The 24,485-nt window shown below is 30.9% G+C and overlaps 1 protein-coding gene across 1 annotated transcript in view; it reads right to left on the bottom strand.

Annotated features, from left to right (window-relative positions):
* Positions 1–5,022: 5,022 nt before the first annotated feature.
* LOC119828331 (prolactin-releasing peptide receptor-like) overlaps positions 5,023–24,485 on the bottom strand; it is a 46,866-nt gene continuing 27,403 nt past the window's right edge. Inside the window, exons 2-3 of the mRNA XM_038350452.1 lie at positions 10,062–11,605; positions 5,023–5,404 (exon numbers count right to left, since the gene is read on the bottom strand). Of these exons, the coding sequence (XP_038206380.1) occupies positions 10,068–11,375 (1,308 nt within the window). The 5' untranslated portion in view covers positions 11,376–11,605 and the 3' untranslated portion in view covers positions 5,023–5,404; positions 10,062–10,067. The remainder of the gene's footprint in view (positions 5,405–10,061; positions 11,606–24,485) is intronic.

Genomic DNA, 24,485 nt, shown 5'->3' on the forward strand with positions numbered 1-24,485 from the left:
AAGGCAAAGACTATCAGTGAAATAAATAAACGTCAGTTTTGCACTAAAGCGTATGATTTCTGTATATTGATACATTTTAAATATAAAACTGCTGTTTGTTTGTGTGGCCCTTGTAAGTCATGCTTAAATGTTCTAGAAGGATCTGCTGCTTCTATACTTAGTGAACAATAATATATACTTATATATTGTTCATTGAACGAGGTTTTATAATATAACTACATTGTGACTTACTGAAATAAATATCCTCATGGAAAAATTGTCCTTTATCTATAAAGCTTCGATGTATTGTCATTTTTATGGTATGTAGAAATTCAGATTTCTTTCGTAACGGAAAGTCAGGAGCTCGTAAGTCGGTCACGTTTCAAAGGGCCAACAAAAACACAGTCGATGAGAGATATTTCCGATGCAGTGTTGTAATATGCTTCTAAAGTGAAATCATGGATATTTAGTTTTATTTTTAAACGTATTTTCGTTTTTTTGCGGTAAGTAACAAAAAATTCACTTTCTGGTTTTGACGTCACGTTATATCGTAGTATTCAATATTTGAAACGACATCTACAGAAATAAGATTTGAAATAAGTATAAAAATATAAATGGTTTGTAAACCCCATAATGTCACACAAATCCTAACATATTTTACTTTAGATTCAACGAGTTTCTCTTGAGAGACTTTCATTTCTTTTTTAATCTGAGAATAACTGACATATAGCTCAGGTGCAAAATCATTCGTTATATAATATCTTCTTTTATGGAGCTTTTGTGATCGTCAAATGATTTTTAAGATAACAATTGCATGGAGATAACAAGAGCGTTGTAACTATTGTTTGAATATAGATTTTTCTTCGTTATTTGTTAGTTTTTTAACTGAAACAAGCAAAATTGAATTATAAAGTTATCACATTTAATTTTTTGTTTTTGTTTAATATATCTTCAACTAAATTATTGCCAGTCGTTTCGTGTCTAGGCCCGTGTAATCAAAGCCAGCTAATTAGCCACTTACGACCAAAATTTGTCTCAGGAGTGTATTAAAAGGAAATTGTATACTCTATAAATATACTTAGGTGCTATTAAAACGATGCTTTGTTTAGTATGTTAAAGTAATAGCCTCAGAGGTATGTAGTGCTTCTTGTCTTGTTAATATATATTTGGTTTAAGAATTTTCTAGAATTTGCTGCGTACATTTAGCTACTGAGAGCAAGCTTTTAACGTCTTATGATTTTTTATTAAAATTTTCGTTTCATAACTTATTTTATTTGATAAATATAGCATATGGATTATGGGGGCACTGGCAATAACTACAGCAGTTTTTCTTGGGTTAGTTGATAACTTACAAAGATACTCGTGATTTGTTTTTATAATCAAAACTTCGCACATTTAATTTGATGTAAACTACAAAAGTGTTTTGAAATAGGTGTACACCTCATTTTTAATGGTGATCTGAAGTAAATATCAAAATTTAGCTCTATTACTACAATTAAACCAAATAACTATTATATAGCCAAATTGTTTCTAAGTGTTCAAGATAAATTTCAAATCATACTATCCATCAATTTGGTTAGAAATTAAAACATTCCATAAATGTTATTTACATAACTTTCGTTTAAATTATTCCTATAACCTAGATCCTTATTTCATGTATTTAAATTAAGAGCAAACAGAAAATAATTAAACAGACAAAAATTTCGGAGCTATCTTAACCAAATGTTTTCACACATGATTACGTATTCATGGCATGTTCTTTGATATTATTTTAAAGCAAAAAAGGCGGGAAAGTATTTTTGTGTTTGTTCTATATTTTTATCTGTGGTGCCGCGTGCTTTATTTTACTATTAAAGTCCCGGAATTGCCCGAGAAAGTGGTTTTTAATCATGAAACTTTTCCGATTAAGGTTTCATTGTGGAATGAAATCAGCCTGTTATTAATTAAACAGAGGTCTTCGAATTGCAATGACACAAAAGGTAAAAGGTATATTTTACACATTTTTAAACTAAATACCTATTGATTGTTGAAAAATATGTTTCTTTGAAGGAATTAATTAACAAGAAGCCTACTTCATAATAACTTTATTGTTTAGTCTTTGTGATTAAAAAATATAAAAATAATATTATACGGATTAATTATGTCAAAAACGTAATAAAGTAGCCGAGAAAAAAATACCTTAATTTGACGTGATTCCGTCCGTCCGCCTGGGCTATATTGATGATAAAAATTAGGGTCCGTTTTATAACATCGCACATTTAATCCTATAATATTATAATAGCTAAAGTTTGTAAGTATGCATAGATAGATATTTATTACTCTCTCAACCGAAAACAGACTAGATACTTGGCATCATAAATTTCTTTTTTATTTAAAACTTCTTAGAAATGCAATTCTTTCGAGTTTTAGGTGCTTTAAAATACATTAAGATAAAAAATATGCCGTAGTATTTACCAATAAATATTAATCATTCCGAATCCCCTGTAAATAAGCTAGTCGCTTCGTCTTAAAATTGAGGGTTCGTAAAAATACAAGGGCCATATCGGCCCAGCGAACTAATTGTTGCAATCACGGTTGTAATTATTCAACATTATTAGACTAATGGCTCCGGCCCAAATGTCAGTCTTAATTAATTACGGGCTATCCAAATTTCACCGTATCTGGATAATTTGAGGAGACACCTACCTGTTTAATTTTAATTCGTCATTTTAAGTTGTTTGTCTTGTCAAGTCAATTAAGCTTTAACTGGGAATAGACAGTAATACCGCTAAGACTTGACACGTGTATATAAAAATTGTAATACATATTATGTCATATGTATTTCGTATTGTTTTTTTTTATTGTTTTTAATTGGGAATATTTGGAATTATATTTGGAATATATGGGATATTTGGAATACATTAGTAAGGCGATCCCTTAGGTAGAAGCTCGATCATCGTTGAAACCAGTACCAGGCAACCTATGGGTAGGATAACATATATTTAAAAATTATTATGAAGACATCTACATTATCAAAGAAGTAAAATTCATTAGCTCTCTTCAAAGGATAACCGCTTAAATAGTGAGCAATTATAGCAACCCAATCAGGCTTTGTACTATGGTTGGCACTTGGAAAGTCATAAGCCATACAATACACGCTCGATAGCTCCCACTGACCGCATGTGGGGACAAGGGGACACATGAAAGTAAACTCGGCAAAAGTTTTAGCAAACGATACATCGTCAAATTAGAAGCTGATGGTTCGCTGGCCCATTACCGTATCACTATGTTTGTCTTTTGTATTAAATCAAAGTAGTATCAAGTGTTTAGTTAACTATCTAGTTAAGTCTTTTATCGCTTAGTATTAGTATCTTTGCTGTTAAATTTTAATATTTTATTTATATATTGACATAATAGAAGAAATTATGACCATCAATAACTCCAAATATCGTTATCGTAATATGTATACTTTATTTTCAATATTGTTAAAAATGTATATATACACGTCTTCACTTTTAGTAGTATTATTCGATTGGATTTGATTTATTCATAGATTCTCAGCATAGCCATAGACGGAGTCACTGATCAGATATTCCTCCTCGTGTATCCCTCCCATTAGAAATGCAAAACTTTATACCTATTTAAATACGGGTCAAGGCGCACTTTATTCGTTATTTATGTTTTCAGCGTAACTCTAATAAAACTGCACTTAAAGAGAACTCGTCCAAGCAGACATCTTGACTTATATTGCAAAATGCACTTACGTAAATTCCCTAGTTTGTGGCTAACCTCGGGTTAAGTGAGCAGTTAATGGGCTAAACTACAATTTCATGGTTCATGTTATGTGTTTAATTTGTCTTTGCAATGCATGTTAATTATGCTACCCTGTAGCTTCCTCCGCTAAACATCTGAGGTTGATGGTTAAAATTTAAATATTTATATACATATACTTAATAAAAAATTTTGCCCGGGGCTTCGCTCGCATTCGAATTGTAAATCTAAACCCTTCTTAAATACTCATGCAGACTGATAGACGCAGAATTCAGAAAGGAATAAACGCAGAAAGAAGGCGAAGATTATTGTGTTACTATAGCAGTTTCTTCTTCTTGAATGTCACTATAGGGATACAAAATATAAAACGAATGGCATAATATTAGGGATGGGAGTTCAGCACGTTTTGGCCACGCACGAAATGGGCCAGCTCGTACCACATCCCCATAGAAGATCGGTGTTTTTTATCAATCTTTTTAGTTCATTCCTTTATGATATGGATTGTTGTAATACATCTGACCCACAATGTTTGCTCTCTATAACATATAAAAACCCGTCTTTAACTGTAATTGCTTGTAATGGAAGAGAGTCGCAATCCAATTTTTTTCTTAATTTAATAGCAATAATTATCCGTTTATTGGTAAGACGCAATAACTTCAATCCTTACTTGTGATAAAAGTGATGTTACTACTCTATATAATAGTTTAAAAGTACAGAGATATAATATAGACGATACGCACAGCGTGAAACTGCAATCGAAGTGCAATAACTTATCTGTATACGTTACTTCCAATAACCTCCTACACTAGGGACGGTAAGAGATTTACAGACACAATTAAGTTCTATACTAGTTTTATGCTGCCACATCTCTTATTAAATCATGTCATCCTATTTAAATTAACTAATTTAATCCTATCCTCCTATCTATAAATACACAATATTTATTGAACTAAATTTCCGCGGCTTCGTTCGCGTAGTCATAGGTAATTTCTATGGGAATGAGATATTCCACTGCAGTAAAAAGTAGCCTATGTCACTATAGTCTCCTATTTTTATACTTAAATCAAATCAAATCACAGAACACACAGAATGGAGTGATCCATTGCGATATGAAAGAAAGACAAACAAACGCACTTTCAAATGTATATATAATATGAGTAAGAATTACTAATAGTTAGGATTATGATCATTTAGTAGGTAGAAAACTCTTAAATCCCATGTTAACGTTTTATTCAAGAAGTCGTCTAAAAACATAATATTATCAGTAGATAATAGTATAAATGAAAGAACATATAACTTAGTTATACTTTATTTGAACATCAAATTGCACATATTACCTTTCATTGACAATATTTCCTAATAAATCTGTTACTGTTACAAAAATACACAAAAAATCACATAACGTTATTATATAATTATTACTAGAAAAGTATTTACATCAATGGGCTCAAGTTCTAACGAACATAATTGATGTTGATTCTTTTCTTTTAACAATTAAAGTACATATATACATATATTTTATGCAAACACTATTATAATTTATTACGTATATAATGTACAATAATTATTCACATGTCTACAACATTTAATTATACTATAAGCTTAAAGCTGGTTTTATTTATATTCGTGAATTTTCTATAATCTACAGACGCTCTTTCGTCAGGAGAATAAGTACCTGAAACAACACAAAAATATATTAGTACAATAAATAGTAGCATCACTACATAGTATGAAATAAAGTTGCTTTCTCTGTCCCTATGTATGCTTATATAGAACGACGCAACGGAATTTGATGGGGATTTTTTTAATAGATAGAGTGATTCAAGAGGAAGGTTTACGTGCGTATTAAGGTGTATAACGCGTGCAAAGCTGCGGGAAAAAGCTAGTATTACATAATATTTATATTTGTTTTAAAACTTGCTAACCCGGCGTATGTTGGTCTGCTAAATCCCCCCTATCAGGTAACTATCAACTAATAAAAAATATAAAAAATTCGATCTATTCCCAGGTCTTAAATCTGGAAATATATTTTGTCTGGATAAGATTATATTCTATCTTTAACAATGAACAAGATAACTGAATACTTTGAGTATCTTGAATAGTCTGTGTTATGTTATATTTTCGAAATAAGTTGGGCTATTCGCTACTTGATTAATTGCCATTGGGTGACGCGTGTAACATAAGCTTTGAACGAAAAAAATTAATACCAATTAACAGATAAGTATGATTCAATATATATACAATTACTTTACCCGATAATCTACGAAATGGTCAAATAAAAATACTATAAATCGACAAAATAAATCAATTTGGAAATAGATTTCACAAAGAAAAGTTTATAAGCTCGAAGTGCTAAAAATAATCGACTATATACATATAGGAAACTAATGCTAAAGCAATTTAGAAAAAATAGATCACAAACTTTTTTTAATATTTTTTTCAGCCTTTAATCAGCTATCATACCAAAAAATATCTGTAATTTATTTATTCAGGTCTTTGTTTAACATCTACTGTGCAAATCAATTTTATATTCTTTAAAAAAATTAATGAAATCTGAAGAACAATAACTTAATTAGCAAATATTTGTTTCAAAAGTTGTAGAAGTAACAAGTTGGGTTTTTATCTTACACAGAGCAAGAACGGCGAGTTTTCATTACTTAAAAGCAAGCTTTTAACGATATGATCCCAAAAGGAAATGAAAGAATGTAGGGAGGTCTGATCTCTCATTCTGTTATAGTAACGTTCGTACAAACTAACTGCTTAATGAAGTCATCTTTCTAGTATCAAAATAATTACAAAATAATTATTTACAATAAGATATATTGAGTTCTCTGCGTGGAAATTTAGCATTCTAAAAATAGTCTTTCAAATTTACCGCTATTAAATGTGTAAATGTGTACATAAAAAAAAACAAAAGTCATAATTATTTACTACTCAAAATTACACCAACGTCCTTTGGGGGTGGAACCAAAATTGTAAAATAGACTCATATGACATAAATTTTCTTTCAAACATAAAAATAAAAACGTCAATCGGTAAGACAGTCAAAACAAAAAAAAAAAAAAACGAATTTAGTCGCTTTTGTTTTTGTAACGTCGGTTACAAGCAGTTACTTTTCAATTCGCTATTTTAATGTGACTTTTAGAATTTCCAGTGTATCTCCGTTCATAAATACGATGTAGGAAAGGAACAAATTGGCATAACCTCAAAATATTGACATTCTTTACGGTCTTTCAATACGTAATTCGTTTATAAGCTTTTTACAACCACATTTTCCGTTTATATTATTTAGTACGCAGATGCACGTATCGATAATATCAGTTGTGCAATAAATATATTTCCATCTGTTTTATTACGATCGAAACAAATATTGCACAAGTGCTTTGGAGAACTCATATTTCATAAAATAAGAAATATAAGTCAAACTTTATCTATTTGTTTATTTTTGGGTCAATTATTAGGGTTCCGTAGTCAAAAAATCTTATAGTTTCGCCATATGCGTCTGTCTTTTTGTCTGTCCGTCCGTGTCCGTCCGGTTTGGCTCAAAAAAAAACTACTGTACTACAAATTTGTAATTTGGCAAGAGTAAAATTAAAAAAAATTTGCCCATTTTTATGTGTTTTCAGAGTTATTTATGTGTCCCAACCAAACGGTGGTCGTTAAAAATTCAAATGTTACCCTATTACTTGTATATAATGAAGTTAAAAGAAAACCTATCACAGTTAAACAGGCTTCGTGTTTCGTCATCAATCCATTGCATTTAATTCGAATAATTTAATCAACTCCATAGAATTGTCAGTAGATGGCGCTAGGCGTTTGTTGTATCGCGATGTTCTTTCATTTTTATTACAATGCGCGCGTCCCGCACACACTTGACCGGTTTTTTTATTATCATTATCATCAGATTATTTAGATGTATTTGTATTCCACCTTCAGAGTGCAGAGACACGCGCCACGAGGTTTTTTCGGTGGTTGTGAGTTAGTGGTCTATTAGGGGTATACACATGAGAGTTTAAAAATACATCACATAGAAAGAAAAATGCAACGGGGGTTTTATGAGTAATTTTTACGTAATCAGCGTATTAAAAACTACAAGTTTCGTGATCACAGTACGGCGTGACATCCTGTATAAAACAATATGTCTAATTATGTGGCATGGATGATGTCTTAGTACCTCTAATCAGATTATTTATGAAGATATTCTGATTATGAGATATATGTATGATCCATTAATCTGTGTAATTTTTATCTTATCTGTGGTATCCACGTGCGTAATGGAATATCTAATTTTGCCGTTTATTAGATTTGCTAAGATTATACTATACTTATTTATATATAACTGAATTACCTGTTTAAAGATAAGGAATTAAATAGTAAATTTATAAAGATGATGTTATTAAATGAATTTGTCGCAATAATCTGGTAATAATCAAAAAGACGTACGTAAATGATAGTAGTTTTTTTTTTTAATAACTGACATAAGTTGTGTTTTAATGTAAAATTTACTCAAAATGTGATCAAGTGTGCTGTCTTTTAAATTAATAAGAAATATTTTACTATGATATTAATTTAGATTATTTTAAATTAATTTTTTTATTCACATTATAATTTTCTAATTTAAGGCACAAAATGTTGTTTAAACAACGCTTAATTTGACGCACGAGACATAATAAATGGATTTGAAAATAAACATTCTTATCACGCGATAATTTTCAGTTAAATTCGTTACCTAGGGATTGCCATGTAATTACACATACACACAATACATTTAGCAACAAACGTCATCATGATTGAGAATTCAAGTAACAGATTATTCATCACTAAACCTCCATTATTAGCAAACACTATTATGTAATTTACTGCTATTTGCTGATCTGCCATCGCATTTCGTGTGTGGCGTTAATTTAGATGTAAATTTGTATTGCGCCATAGTAATAATACGTAATTTTCTCTGGTTGTAGGTTTTTTTAGACTTTTTTATAAATCTGTTACAATTATATCTGCACGTAACGACTTGTTTATATTTTCATCAAACACGTAGTTTTCTATAACCAGTATCTTATGTCAAGTCTACTAACAGTCTAGTAGCTCAGTTTTAAACGAATATAAAGTTCTTAAATCTTATAAGCTACACTACCAGTATCAATCTGAACCTCCCAATGTAATAAAGAACAACAAACCACTCGCAAATAATAAGGAAATAAATATCGTCGGTGTAAGCTCGATTTCATAAAAGTAAAATAAATATTTCATTGGCAATCGGCCGCTGTCACATACATCCCTCCACGTGCGCCCCTGAATATAGATTGAATACATAGTGGCCACTATGTAGTTTTATATAGAATGGGTGAAGGGAACTCAATGGTTTCAATGATAATTAAGGGAAAAAGATCATTTTTCTGCGGCATAATATAACGCGCATGGGTTTTTCACTTTTCATATAATTCATTAAATGTTAATGACTCAATTTTTCGCTTAATTAATTCGCATTTATTGGTTAGGGGGCGGCCCTAATTTTGATTTATTAACGCACTTTAGAACATAATTTGTTTTATATATCTCTATTTAATAAAATATAATAATGAAAATGTCTCATCGCGTCAAATTTTCTTACTAAATAATTTTTTTATGTAAAATGAAAGTTAAAGAGCAAACAGACTGATAAACAAAATTGCGTTTCAAATAAAACTATAAAAAATTATAACCGTGAATATTGCTATTGTAAGATACGAGTCCCTTGCCTGTTATTTACCGATTTGCCTAATAACGACCGATATCAGATTGATTTATGGCTGGGTTTTTATTGCAAATTCTGGTAGCACTTAAATTTACGTGGTTTTACGTTCGATCAACATTAATAAACCTGTTGAAAGAGGATGTCATGAGTCACTGCGTAGAAATATCTTTATTGGTTTGTAATCGTAATATTAACTGGGTTATTTAGTATCGTCAAATATTAAGATGTTTACTGCTCGTTCACAAGGACACTACTGAATGAAGCTGTATTGTATCTATTATAGTAAGGCCATCTTATCTAGATGAATAATGTACATAAACTAACTATCAGGGGTATCAAACGATATTGTCGGAAAAACGGGTCAATCTACTAAAAATTCAAAAGTGACACATACAAAGACTTCGAGTAAGAAAAAAATTCAGTCGAATTGAGAACCTCCTCCTTAAGTTTTTTTGGATAATTTTTTAATTGGAAGATATCTGCATTTGAACTGAATTATTTTTATTGAGATCGTTTCATTTGTTTGGTACAACGGTGTTCATATATATTATAATAAATCAAAATTGAAAAGTAAAATATTGATAACCTCACTCACCATTATTTACAGTGCAGACACTATGGGCTCCTTATCTGACGTAACTACAGTTTTATCTACAAACATATACATCTTAACGCAGTCTTCATTCGGACTCGGGTTGTCCTCCGGCTTCTCATCCGGGCTAACATTGTCCGCATCATCTTCGTACACTTTCACAGTATCATTTAATTCTATCTTATATCTAACTGAAGGCATCTTATTTATGGTCGAAGTCAGCAGCGACTCCTGAACGGTCTCATTTCCGTTACACGTTTTTTCCGACCGGTACATTCCTGTTCTATCAGACTGGTTAAAGTTCCTTTTGGATTTCTTCGTCACCAATGCTCCTAAACATGGAAGAATCTGTTTGAATTCCTTTCGGAAGTTTTCATTCAGCCACGCGTAGAGGAAGGGGTTGTAACACGTGGATGACATGGCTATAAAATGCGCTATAAAGAACAATACCATGTAGTATCTCCAATCTTCTGCGAATGAATAAAAATCGCTACTTATATTTATTAAATTCAATGGCAGCCATGAGAGGCCGAAAATTGCAACCATTGCAATGAGCATTCGATTCGTTCGTCTCTTCCTTTCCCGTTCAGCGTCTTCCTTTTTACTATTTTTACTTCCCGGTCTGGATTTTAATCTATCATTCAACTTTATACTAACACAAGTATAGCAGAAAGCCATCACTATAAAAGGTAGCACGAATTGCATGATAGTCGTAACGGCCCCAAAAGCTTTACGGATTTGGTCCGACGGCCATTTTTCTTCGCAGAAAATATCTTGTAGTGTCATATAATATCCGTAGGGAAAGGTAACGGTTAGAGCGAAGACCCAAATAAAAATAATGAGTCCAATGCACGTCGTGATTTTCATCCGGGGCTTAAAGGGGTAAATGATTACAAAGAATCTATCGATAGCTATAGATGTTAGAGTGAGAGTGGAAATATAAACGCTGCAACCTTGAGCGTAAGGCATGATGTGGCATAGTGGACCACCGAAGACCCATCTACCAAGAAACGTGTATAAGGGAGTAAAAGGTACGGCGAACACGCATAACAGAATGTCTGATAAGGCCAGGTTCGTAATGAATAGGTTGGTAACAGTTTGCATGGCCCGGTTCCTAATTACAGCGTAGCAAACAAGGGCATTACCAAAGATGCCGACTGTGAAAATGATTGTGTAGGCTGTGCAAAAAGCGGCTTGAATCGCTTTGTCCTCGATAGGGTCGGGCGGTATAGTAATGTTCTCATTTTGGTAGCTATCGCTGAAATTGCTGTAACTTTCATTGTACAAGGATTCATTAGCACTCCATTCGGTCTGCATAATTTATAGATTATTTAACTTGGCATCATAAACCGTTTAGGTCGGTTGTTTGTATTTGCATGTTTATGGGACAGATTTGGTTGATAGATCGTTGAACATAAATGGACGAAAAGATCGATGTTCATGCTGTATTATGATTGGTTTATCAACTGCTTAAGTGCGGCGGTGATTGCTTCATAATCGATACTATGTAAATCGGGTTGTTGGTAAGATGACTGTGATCTGCATATCTGAAACAAAAGAAGAGGAATATTAATTTATACTTACAAATATCAAATTGCCACAGTACGTTTGAGGATAATTCGAGATATTCTTATTAAATAAACATTTCAACCCCACAAACACTCGAGTGTTAATTGAGTTTCCGTATAATATGGAAAATTGCTGCCATAGACAAACAAGGAAATATGAATAAATATAACTTTGCAATATTCAAATTAAGCAATTTATCATACTAGATAGCGTAGGGCCCTTTCATTTTACGGTGTAAATTAGCTTTTAAAGCATCTTTGGTTAGGTTTGCTAATCGCTTACTAATTACTTTTTTATTGATTTGGTTTTAAAAGTTGTAACGGGTTTCGTCTCAGTTACTTCGTTAAAATCAAACTTTGGTCCTTTTTTCATAATTACGTAATTTTCGTTGAAATTTTCGTGCTAATTTCTTTAATTTATACGGCAACTTTTGGTTTTTTGTGCTGGTCAATTCACATTATTAATAGCTTACAAAATATGTTTTTCTTTGCTTTGTATAAAATAACATTAATTACACATTTACACATTGTATCATTGAGCTTCTTCTAATCAATTGTCAAAGATATTGATCCATTTTAAAGTTATTATAACAATGTGTAGTTACAGTATATAAGCATGCCTGTTATTTAAAATAGTAAAATTATTATCTAAAAGTGTAAATCCTAACAAATAATACTGACCTAAATTGATTAAATTATAAGACTTGTCAGACATCTTTGTAATAATATAGACATACTAGCTGCACCCGGCAAACGTTGTTCTGCCTTGCTCTTATCATTTAGGGGGATGAAAAATAGATGTTGGCCGATTTTCATAGATACCGCATAAGTACAAAAAATTTCATCAAAATCGGTCAAGCCGTTTCGGAGGAGTATGGCAACGAAAAGTGTGACACGAGAATTTTATATATTAGACTAGCTGCGCCCCGCGGTTTCACCCGCGTAAGTCCGTATCCCGTAGGAATATCGGGATAAAAAATAGATGTTGGCCGATTCTCAGACCTACCCAATATGCTTACCAAATTTCAGAGGAATCGGTCAAGCCGTTTCGGAGGAGTATGGCAACGAAAACTGTGACACGAGAATTTTATATATATAGATTGCGATATTGCACAAATGCCTCACAAGTTTATAGTGAAAGATTTCCGGCAAGTGTTAAATAGCTTCGGTTTTAGGATATCACCGATACATTGAACCCAGCTATCTCCCTTCATCATGGCTGCCATGATTAAGTGCTTCGCATCTCCTTTTCAATTTGTTACAGGATGTGCTCATTATAGAGATTACGGGCGTTTAGTGGGACGTCTGAACACTTTATCTTATTCTTGGGGCAGGTATCTCAGGCTCATAGTAATAATCTGAGATTTAACTGACTGAAATTACATTAAATGTTTGATATATATTTATTTGTTTTCTCTTATGCTAAGATACAGTATTGAGATGGTATGAGATATGATTTCGTTATAATAAATATTTCATATAAAAGTACAAGATTTACCTAACAATTTAATTATAATAATAAATAAATCTTTTTTTCACCTTGATGTTTGTACAAATTGATTGAGAGGCTCTGGCCCTCTTGCTAGGTATAACCTGTGTTAAGAATTAATATTCATTTTTTTAAAGCTCTAACTGTTTGAACGTCTATAATTTAGTAATTTTAAAACTAAGTATATTATATCTTATGATTTATGAGAATATAATAAACAAAACTGCTATTTTCATAGTACCAAGTTAAATAATTTAATAATAAAAAAACAGTAAAAAAAGCGAATCACCAAAAAGTTCAATTGTAACTGACAATAAACAGGTTAATTGCAAATTTTTAAATATAAATGCTCCCGTGCTTACAGCATATAAAAATACAATCACAATAAACAGTAAATATACGATGAATTATTCGATAATGAAGTCACCAAAACCGCCATTAGATCTTTAATGGGTTACTGAATAGTCCATTACTTGGCTCGTCAATAATTACGATAGTGTGACGATCAATCTCAGTGTTTAATGGTCGTTGTTATGCGATTTGTATTCGTCGTATTTAGTTAGATAATGGAATAATCTTATCAAACATTCTAAAATTACAAATAATTACTTAAATCTGTGTTTTAGACAGAGCACTGAAGTGTTCATTTATTTATATTTAAAACCATTTCAATTATTCTACAGGTTATTTGATTCAAGATTAAATACACTTCAAAGCTACCAAATAATATGTCTTTGATGTTACGAGAGTTTTAATATAAATATAGAAAATTAAATTCCTTTTAATTTTCCATCAATCTGTCCATGATCGTGTCCATTGTATTATTTACAATTTTGAATTTATAATATTGAATTGTGAATATGTCTCCTAAAATCAATACTAAAACTAAATCATCATTCAATATTTCGCAAATTTTTGAGTAAATTTTTGAGTGATTCTTCTTCTGAAATTTCAAGCTAAACCAGGACCTATTCTCATCCGCAAAGTTTATTTTCCTTTGCATATACTTATATTAATTTAATTTATTTATTAATTTATATGTCGACTCATTACCCGCGCACTTCCGTAATACAATTAGTCCGCTAGATCCACAAATTACTCCAAGATGTTCATCGATCTTAGTCCATTAGTCAATACACAGCTAGAGGATGTCCAAAGGAAAGAGTTATCGATGCCTCGGGTAAAGTGATTAGCTAATCTGAGCTTATAAGCTCACCAATCTGTACAATTTCCTACATTTATTTCACACAGGTTATAACGTAATTGGAGGCTACAAGGAAAACGTATTTAAGAAGATTATATAAGTGTTAAATATAGTCAGTATTGTCGAAACGGCGCTAAATTCTTCAAGTTACATAGGTTTAATTAAAGTAATTCAATACATCAAACCTATTGAATTCATTAGGTATGCACGGTTTTTTAATAAGTATTAGATATTCTTTCATTCGCATTATAGGAATTTCGCAGCTTTTTACATTTATTCTGTAGTTGAAGTAAAATTTTCAATCTTTACTTTTCTTCAAATTGTTCAGTTTAACGGTATTACAATGCTTGATTGATTTTTAAAAGCATTATTTCTATGCTTCGAGTTGGAGCGATATTTGTTTAAAGCTCCATGTGTGAAATGCTTTTTGAATATAATGAAAGATAAATTTGCCAGACGAAGCGCTATCTCACAGCAACGGATGTTCAATTACTAGCTTTTCTTCACTGTACGTGCTGAGGTAAGTAAATGATGGTGTGTTTTATTTGCACGCTTTTCACCAGCATGTTTATTGCATGTACTTTGTGTGTGTTGTTCGCATCATCGCGGGAATTATTTTCAATTAATATTTTTCATATCGCTACACCCTCCACACTTCATAAAAACTATTGACAAGGTTCCTTTTCAGGCATGAAATTCATGAGACTGTCATACATTTGGGTACAGCTTTAAAAGGTGTATTTATAATGGGTGGAGACTAGCTGTTGCTCACACGTTCGAGGGCAATAAAAGTTAACAATAGTACTCCTTTTTTCGAAGTCGGTTGATAACAATTCTTTCTTGTGTTTGGTTTTACGCGAGTATTATACATTTAGAAAATTAAAAACTTTTCAACGGATTTTAAACGCGATTTATTCATTATGTTATTAACCCGACGTTTCGAACACTTTACAGCGAGCGTGGTCACGGGGAGGCTGTCTCCCGTTTCGCAATAAATCGCGTTTAAAATCCGTTGAAAAGTTTTTAATTTCTAAACAATTCTTTCATTAAATAAACATATACAAAAAACATACTGAACAGTTTCTATTCAGCTAACAATCGATGTTTGACTTATTACAGTTATTGTTTGTGTAAGGAAATCTAATACCGACTAGTTAATTGAATTGAATCTAAAGCTATGAAAACAACATTCAGATGAAATGAATGAGTTTTTAGTTCTGTAAAACCTTGTTTACTTTTTTTTTCCATATTGCATGAAGCATTTGTCTTTAACTCAATAGCTTTTTATATAATACGGATATAGGTAACTTCTTTTGTTATCATTGCATACATCATAAATGTTAAAATGTCATAAAGTAATTAGCATGTAGATTTTGTTGATGTTAAATATACATAATATGGTGTTTTCCCCCCCATTTACCGAACGAAATCCAGTAGTAGTTACTAATTCTTCGTACTTCCTGCTGCTGGCGTAATTCATACCGAAGCGCGTGACGTCGACTCCCCACATTAAAAGAAGCATTCAAGTCTTATATTTTTGCATACTTCCCTTTGGCAGTTTCAAAAAACACGTAGGTACTTATCACTAGTTACTCTCCAATATAGGACCAATAAAATAGTTCAAAATTGAAACTTACGACACAGGCAAATAAACTTACATTTATATGTAGGAATAAAAATTACTGTAGACTGAATTAAGAGAGTGGATTTATTCTTCAAAAAACCATTCAGTTATAATTTTCCAACTATAGACAAAGATAAAAACTTTAACATTTTAGATACAAAATTTACGTATAAAAAAATTTTCACGCATTTTTATAATCTTGATATATCCAACCCTTATTTTTATGGAGGTTTTTATATATTTCTTCAACAAAGTATCACATGATTAGGCACGAATTCGCCGAGACTGCAAAGCGTTAAATATAAATGTACAAAAGAGTATCTACAGATATTTTTAAAGGGTATCTATTTTAAATTCTAGCATTTCCTAATATAATTAAAAACGATATCATCCTTTTTCAAAAAATACTAATAATAATGAAATAAGTAAATGGTAAGTAACTACTGAAAAGATAACCTTGCTATGGTAACGATGTCAAATTTTTTATAGACAACTCTTCTCGAATGTGATGATGTGCATTTTAAATTATTATATTGACGACAAAATGGTTTTCACAGCAATACAATGAGCTTAAATCTTCAAATGGGTCTAATCTCTTCATAGGATTATCAATTTCTTTCGCATTTTCTCGGCTAATGGAACGATAACGTTGCGAATCGTGCCATTTCTTATAAATCGTATTAAAATAATTCTTTTGCTTGTATTTTTCATTTTTCACAGAAGATCTAATAACGCTCGGTATTAACACAATCTATTTAAGTCCTAGATCTTATATTTCCTTTAAACTACGATATACTAAAAATAATATAAACTTTTCCGAATTATTCAATCAGCGGTGTGCTGATTTCAAAAGTTACTACAACAAAAGGAAAAGACAAATAGAGGGCTTTTTATGAGCTAAGTTCACGTGTTAATGACGTCTTGTTTCGCAGTAAGGTTAATTTTTTTTAGCATTTATACAATACAGCTTTAAACTTTTTCGATTAATCTTTCCACGGCAACAAATGTCAGTACAAATGTCACTATACAGAGTACGTGAGATTTCAATGTATGGCTGGTTTTACGTGTTTTGTTATGTCTTAATGCGTAAAATATATTCTTCATGTGTGGAAGCTCTTTAAGTAATTGAATCTATAATCTAAGTATATATATTTACGTACACGGGACTCACTAGGAGATCTCTTTAAGAATACTGGTATCCTTACTGTACCCTCACAGTACATACTTTATATCATTTTACATGGACACAATAACACCGACTTACATACAATAGTAGGTGATAGACATTGTTATGATACGAGGAAAGAAGCAAAATGCCTGTTTTCCGGCTTTCTAAAGTAAATAAATAATTTGCGACAAGATATACGATTTTATAATAGATTTCTTCATAGTATTGAAGAGTTTAGTAATGCTAAATTTAAAATATATCATTATTTATTGTATCACTATAATTTCGGTTTAACAAAATAATAAAATTTAAGTAAATTTTAGTATTTTTATTGACAGAATGTTTGTCATTCAATCAATTTACAATTAATTATCAACCAACTTAAAAAAGGAGGAGGTCAACGACTGGTTTCATTGCTTCAGAACTTTCGACTGGGCAATTTTGAGGTTTTTTTTTATTGAATCCCGTATGCTCCGATTAAAATTTGGTCTAGATCTGACAGTTTTATGGCGGTTAAGGTTTTTGTTAAAAACATTTCACAATATGTAATTCCATCATTTGTTTAAAGATCTTTCTTGCAAATATTTCAACAATGTTACACTATTGTTGAAATAACATTCCGAATGCATTTATGTAGATCGCGATACGAAAAGGTTTAAAAGTATTAACAGGTTGGTACACAAAAACGTTTTCGGCGATAAGATAAACAGTTTCCAAATAATATTTTATTGTATGTACTTATAATAACGACTGGTAGCATTTAATGACAACACTGCAATACTTTATATGAATACTTGTTTATCTTTATATTTATTATTATATTGAATTTCTATTACTTTTTTACTACCATCTCAAATTTGTCAAATTGAATATAAACTTTGTTTTTCACTATTTTCTTTTATTTGATTGAAATTATTTGAAACGTCCGATTATTATGTATATTTTATATTGTACAGAAAAAGTTTTATATGCCTTGCAATTATAATAAAATTATTAATTATATGCTAAATGAATGCCTCATTTTTGAATACTTCCAATATAGATAAGAGCTTCTAAACGAATATTTAATATAAAATTACTAACTCCTAACAAATTCCTCCAATTGTTATGACCTTTAACTTTATAATATTTGTATTTCACCTAGTGTAATATATGGATCTTTAATAGAATGTTCATATAACGTCTGTTTTTCCCAATATCAATGATTTTTATAATGGCGGAACAAGCAAGGGGGCAAGAGTGCCTCCTGATGTTAAATAGTTACACCAACCGTACACACACTGGTAGTGGTACAACTGCTTTACCGGCCTTTTAATTGTATAAAGGTTCATATCATGAAGGCTCCAGTGTCGTAAATGTTCGGGATGATAGAAGTTGTATTGTCAAACAGTTACGGTTTTACGATAAAAAGGCGTAAATTACAACTTTTCAAATGTAAATTTTCGAGGAAAATGAATATCAGATTTGCTCAGTCAAACTTTGTCAAGAAAATTATTTCTATTACGAAACAACGGTTTATTCGAAAATGTACGACGAAAGACATTGTTAAGTAAATTACACGCACGTAATAACAAAATATATTCAAATATATTTTCGGTGTTTACGCTGAATTTATTATATTAGGGAATGACTCTATTAGGAAAATGTATTATTGTATTTCTCTTTATGTATATATTTTGTATCTTATAGTGATATAGTGAAATAAGACAAGGGAATAATAAGATTTGTTATCGTCTAATCTAACTAGCATTAGTTTCGGCTTTATTCTCGTGGTACAAAATTATTGAATCCAGACTAAAGTCTATCCATACACCAATTTTTCGGAAAATCGGTGCAGTCGTTTTTGTGTGAAAGAGCAAAAAATATTAAAAGGTGTACCTCTTATACCTTCATACCACCCAATGCATTTGATTAAAAAACATGCGGAATTTTTAATATTTTTGTTCACAGGAAAAATTCCAATGCATGCGTCAATATAAAATCGAAACTTTAACATCGAATTCTAAAAACATAAAATACAGATAAAATGAATATTATTTGTTATTTATAATAGGAATTAATGGTTTAGTTTTAATTGCTAATTGAGATCATAAAAATATATATTAAAAACAAAGTAACTCGAAAAAGCAAGAAACACTACAAAAGGTTTACTATCACAATATTTATATAATACTATAAAAGAAAGTTTGTTAGTTTGTATGTTTGTCCGTTAATCACGCTGAAATTACTGAATGGATTTTCATGAAATTTGGTATTCAGACAGGCTATGAGCTGACTTGGGTGATAGAATAGTTTTATATCCCGATTAAATACTCCCTTGGGATAAAACAGGAATTTTGATATTCGGGCGCAGCCGGGCCGAGCCTGTAGTTATTTTATAATGTAGATTAATACCCTGTGCAGGAAAAAAAAACAAATTAATTATCGAAAATCATCACCTTTTCCCGCAGGCACCTTACTGTCCAATGTAATAAAGTCTACACTCGTTTATAGAATTTTCATAAGAAAAATGCAAAAAAAATTTACCGAAAACAAAATTGATGTGGAAAAAGCTGTTCACGTCTAATAATCAGACGAATGAAATATAAATAACGCGTATCTTTATGACTTTCCGTGTGTACTCTCGAATTTAGATATGAAAGAAACATTATATTACTTTTCTGATTAACAAAGAGCAATGTCAGTAATGTTGGTTGACATTGCTTCTGTGTTTTGAGTTATTTATTGCTCATATTATTCAATGTTTTCTGTATGGGAATTCTGGAAGAGTCAATTTAGTTCAAACAGGTAGGTGTAAAGAAAAACGAATCATAGTCAATAACTAAAACATTAGTTATTTTTACAAATTAGTGTTTTCTAATCAACAGTATAAACTCCACATAGATAACATTTATTATTCAGACATCTATAATTCATAATTAAATTATGTGTGCTTGGTTTTATTATTAAGCAAACTGGTACCGTCCACTTATTTTTTCTTCGTTACATAACAAAGTGATTGACTGATTATTTGTTAGAACAATATCATAATCAATACTTTTATTTCACCCCTATAATCTGGTAATATGCTTTATCATTTGCCCTCCAATTTATATCAAGTGCACGTCATGTTATGACGTCACTACATATCTAAATTCGGGTTTATAAAGTGCTCATAATGTAACACACGGCAAAGAATCAAATCCAATAAGAACCATAAAATGTTGAACAAATAATGTGTGCATGTCAAATATTACCGAATATAGTAGTGTTAAAGTAGTAATTGTTTGATTTATGTATTAATATTATTAAGTTAGATAAATAACGAATTGGCTTCCGTGTGACGTATTTATTACGAGTGTCGAGAATACCAATTTATTACTATTTTGTGACTACTTGCCCACAAAACCACTTTCAAATTGATCAAATTTAAATGAAAAACACATACATGGGAGAAACTAATCGAATATGTATAATACTCGCGTAAAATCAAACACAAGAAAATACTAGAAACTAATCAGTTTTTTAATTCTTTTTTTCAGTTGAAGGTGTTTGTATTAATTATATTTTATTAAATACTTGAAATGTTATTTATTGTGCGTCAATATAATAAATAATTGCCTTGTCCTATATATAGCTATTTCAAAATGTAAGCCTCAAACAATGTACGTATCGTATAAGATTTATTTGCTTTTATAACTAAATTACGAAAGTATTCATTTAGATGGAAAGATAATTGAAATAAATAGAATTCATTTAAATTTGTTGAAGGATCTTATTTTTCGTTTTATAATGTACGTGTAAAATCAAGCACGAAAATGCAGTTTTAATAATTATATGAATTGGTTTTAAAATAAATTTAGAAATATAATTTTATTCGCCGGATAGCTTATTCTTCACTTATTCATAAGTGGCGAATCTAATTCGAACTCTATTAAATAAAACATTTTAAAGAACTGAGAATTCGAAATTGTATAAAAAAGTTCAAATTTAGTTTGTAGCTAAACTACCGCTTTCCAACTCAGAGCAAACATTTATATTCTATTCAATTAAGTTTTATTTAAAAAACTAAATTTTGTATCGTTTTATCAACCGGCTTCAAAAATGGTTATCAATTCGACTGTTTTTGTATGTTTCCAAATACGTTTTTTATTTTCTTAAAAGCTACACTAGTCCATGTGAAATACACGCGTGTTCTAATAAACGTTTACAACATGGTGCAACGTTGAGCTGATTTGATCTGTCAAAGCACTGGCCGAGTTGTGTAGAAGCTTTGTGTATTGATGGATTGAGGCCGTGTAGTGGCCTTGCTACTAGACCATCATAAATATAGACAGATTGTATGAAAGTAACACCGGAATAGCAATATATTGTTACAGCATTGGTTAGTTCGGTTGATCAATCGAAATGATAGTATGTTATGGATTGTGATAAAAAAAATTGTCAATGTTAAAAAAAAAAAAAAAATAGTTTATTTCATTTCCAACTTTACAAAATATGGAGTAGTAGGGACCTCCTAGTAAGTTTAAGAAAAAACCTGTGTCAGGAGGACCCGCTCTTCCTTAACTTAAGTATTATAACTAGCTATGTGAAAATTTGAATAAACCGATTATAACTAGATATTAATAGTAAATTGTGAAGTGTACGAATGTGTGTATATGTGTGTGTATGTGTGTGTAAATGTGTGTGCGTGCGTGTGCGTGTGTCAGTTTATGTGTGTATATTAGAATTAGGGTGCGTATATGTAAGTGAATGTTATACTACTCTTTTGCATAATTTTTAGTCGATGTATATTTATGTGAAGGTGAGGTCAAGTTGATTAAAGGATTTGTCGAATAAATTATTAGAAAATTGTCACCCGTAAAATTTTTATAAATGTCAACTAACGCATTTTATAATGGTTGTTTACATTATGCCTCAGGTTAAATTAAAATTTACAATTAACTTGAAATTTTTGTTTCAATTCAATCAAATTGAAGAGTCAATTGATTTGCAGTAAATTTTTACAAATCTATTATTCGAACTTTCAATAATCCAATAGTTTATTGAACTACGTGTCACGTTGAATTTATTTATTCGTCATTCGTACTGCCGCACGCCATTATGAAAAAACCGAAAACCGAATTGGTTATTCGGAGCCGAAGCCTGGACATTATTCTTATATAAATCTTAGTTTCATTCTACGAATGGGCTGTACGTGATTTATACTATTGTTCTTAATGGCTTGAAGTAGAAATGTGTATTGCTTGATACTTTAATAGTTCTGTTGTTGGCTCGCTGAAGCAACCATTTCATAGAAAAATCTGTTAAATTTAACAAAAGTTGGAAGATTTTTGTATCTTTTATTTGGTTTATGCAGGTGTAAGGAAGAATGGCTGAACGGAATTAATTGATTTTTGGTTTGTTGAATTATCTCCACATTGAGATGTGAAAAAGTCACAAAATAGTCCTCATGGGCGAGCCGGGGTGACTATCTAGATAAATAAATAAAAGGAAAGATAAACAAATTAAATATGTAACTAAACATAACATGATATCTAATCCCATATTGAATCACATTGAGTTTAAGATCAAACAAATTTTGTCGTAACAAGACACCAAGATCAAACGGCTTCAGAGAAAAATATTCATAGAATAATTGTCCTTGGAGCATTATCCTGTCGAATGTCGATATACTCTTGGTAAAGTTGTAATGAAACCTAATGTATAACCATGAATATTGATATATTTTGAGACAATAATTCTCATTTTGAGAAAAACATTATTATTAAAGAAGTAACTACGCGTCCCTTGTTTTTAATTCAGAACTTACGAGCTACGCCCGGGTATGTTGTGAGTAAAATCTAAAATTATGTTCACGTGATAGAATTTTCACAATAAGTGAGAACGTTTTGACATTATACATTAGAAACAAATGACCGCTTTTAATTTTTTCTTTAAAAGGTGAAAGAAAACATCATGAGGAAACCGGCATGTCCAAGAATCAAAAATTCGACGACATGTGACATCTGCTAACCCGCACTTGACCAGCGTGGTGGATTATGGCCTCATAGGAGGCCTGTGTCCCAGCAGTGGGAACATATATGGGCTGATGATGATGATTTTTTTCTTTATTTTTTAAGTAACTAGCTGTTCATATCAGTTTTATCGACGCGGCACATGATCTTTTACTGTGGACTTCCTTGCCTTCCACAATAAACGGCCCATTCAATACACAATTTATTTCTCAATTCTAATAATTTCCGAGATAATCGTGTTTAAACATACAATTCAGCTTCATATGAATAGTATAATAACGTAAGTTAATTATAACCTACCAAAACTACGTTATTCATTCGTTCACACATTTAAAATTAATATGCGTTCAAAACATATTCTAGCAAAATTTAACGAACCGCAAAGACAATAGTTTTCAGCGGGAATCTCATATTGTCCCTTTGTTTTGTAGGATTAGAAGACCACAATGGCTAAACCGTAAAATGTCATCTTTGTTTATAGCTGGTGTGACATTAATTTTATGTTGAAACTAGAATAAATTTTTATTAGGTATATTATCAATTAAAAATATGCCTAGACTTGGAAGTAAGAAAAAATCGAAATAATTGAAAAATACAAATACTTTTAGAACAAGAAAGTTATTGATCAATATAATTTTTTTGTATTGTTTGTGTCTCATTGAAAATAACTATATTAAGATTTTATTGGGATTAAATGGGAGTCGATCAAGGTTTTTTACTATCCATATACCATCCAGTACGAAACGCTACCCCAATATATACAATGCCACATATACAACCGATATCAGTAATTTATTTTTATAATTTATTAATAATTGTTCCAGATAATAATATAAAACAATGTCTTAATTATTTTTAGGAAACTTAGTGTAAGTACTATAGTTTATCAAAGTCATAATTTTATATTGTACAAATAAAATAGAATTTTTCAGATATATAAAGCCAGCCCATTTTGAAATCATCTGATTTCTCCAGAAGCTTACGAGAAGCATCGGTGAATTCGAGCATGACATTTTATTTCGAAAGAGGATTGCGAATGTATTTCCTTTTCACGTTTTATACTGGTGGAAAATGTTATATTTTTCACATTTAAAACCTGTTTTCGTGAGAAAATTTTAAGATTTTAGAAATATTTGTTGTAAAAATTTAATTAAAGCAAATAATAACGCAGTATTGGGACCTTCATAGGAGGCCTGTGTCCCAGTAGTGGGAACATATATGGGCTGATGATGATGATTGGGACTTTTTTTTAATGCAACTGTTGAAAATCAAGCACGGTATATAAATTTTGACAATGCACTTCTATATTTTTTTCTCGCATGACTCATGATGCGAAGCATCAGAGAGTGCTCTATTATCGAAATATTCGTTTTGCCTC

The sequence above is a fragment of the Zerene cesonia genome, chromosome 7 (assembly GCF_012273895.1).
Source record: "Zerene cesonia ecotype Mississippi chromosome 7, Zerene_cesonia_1.1, whole genome shotgun sequence".
Classification (NCBI taxonomy): domain Eukaryota; kingdom Metazoa; phylum Arthropoda; class Insecta; order Lepidoptera; family Pieridae; genus Zerene; species Zerene cesonia.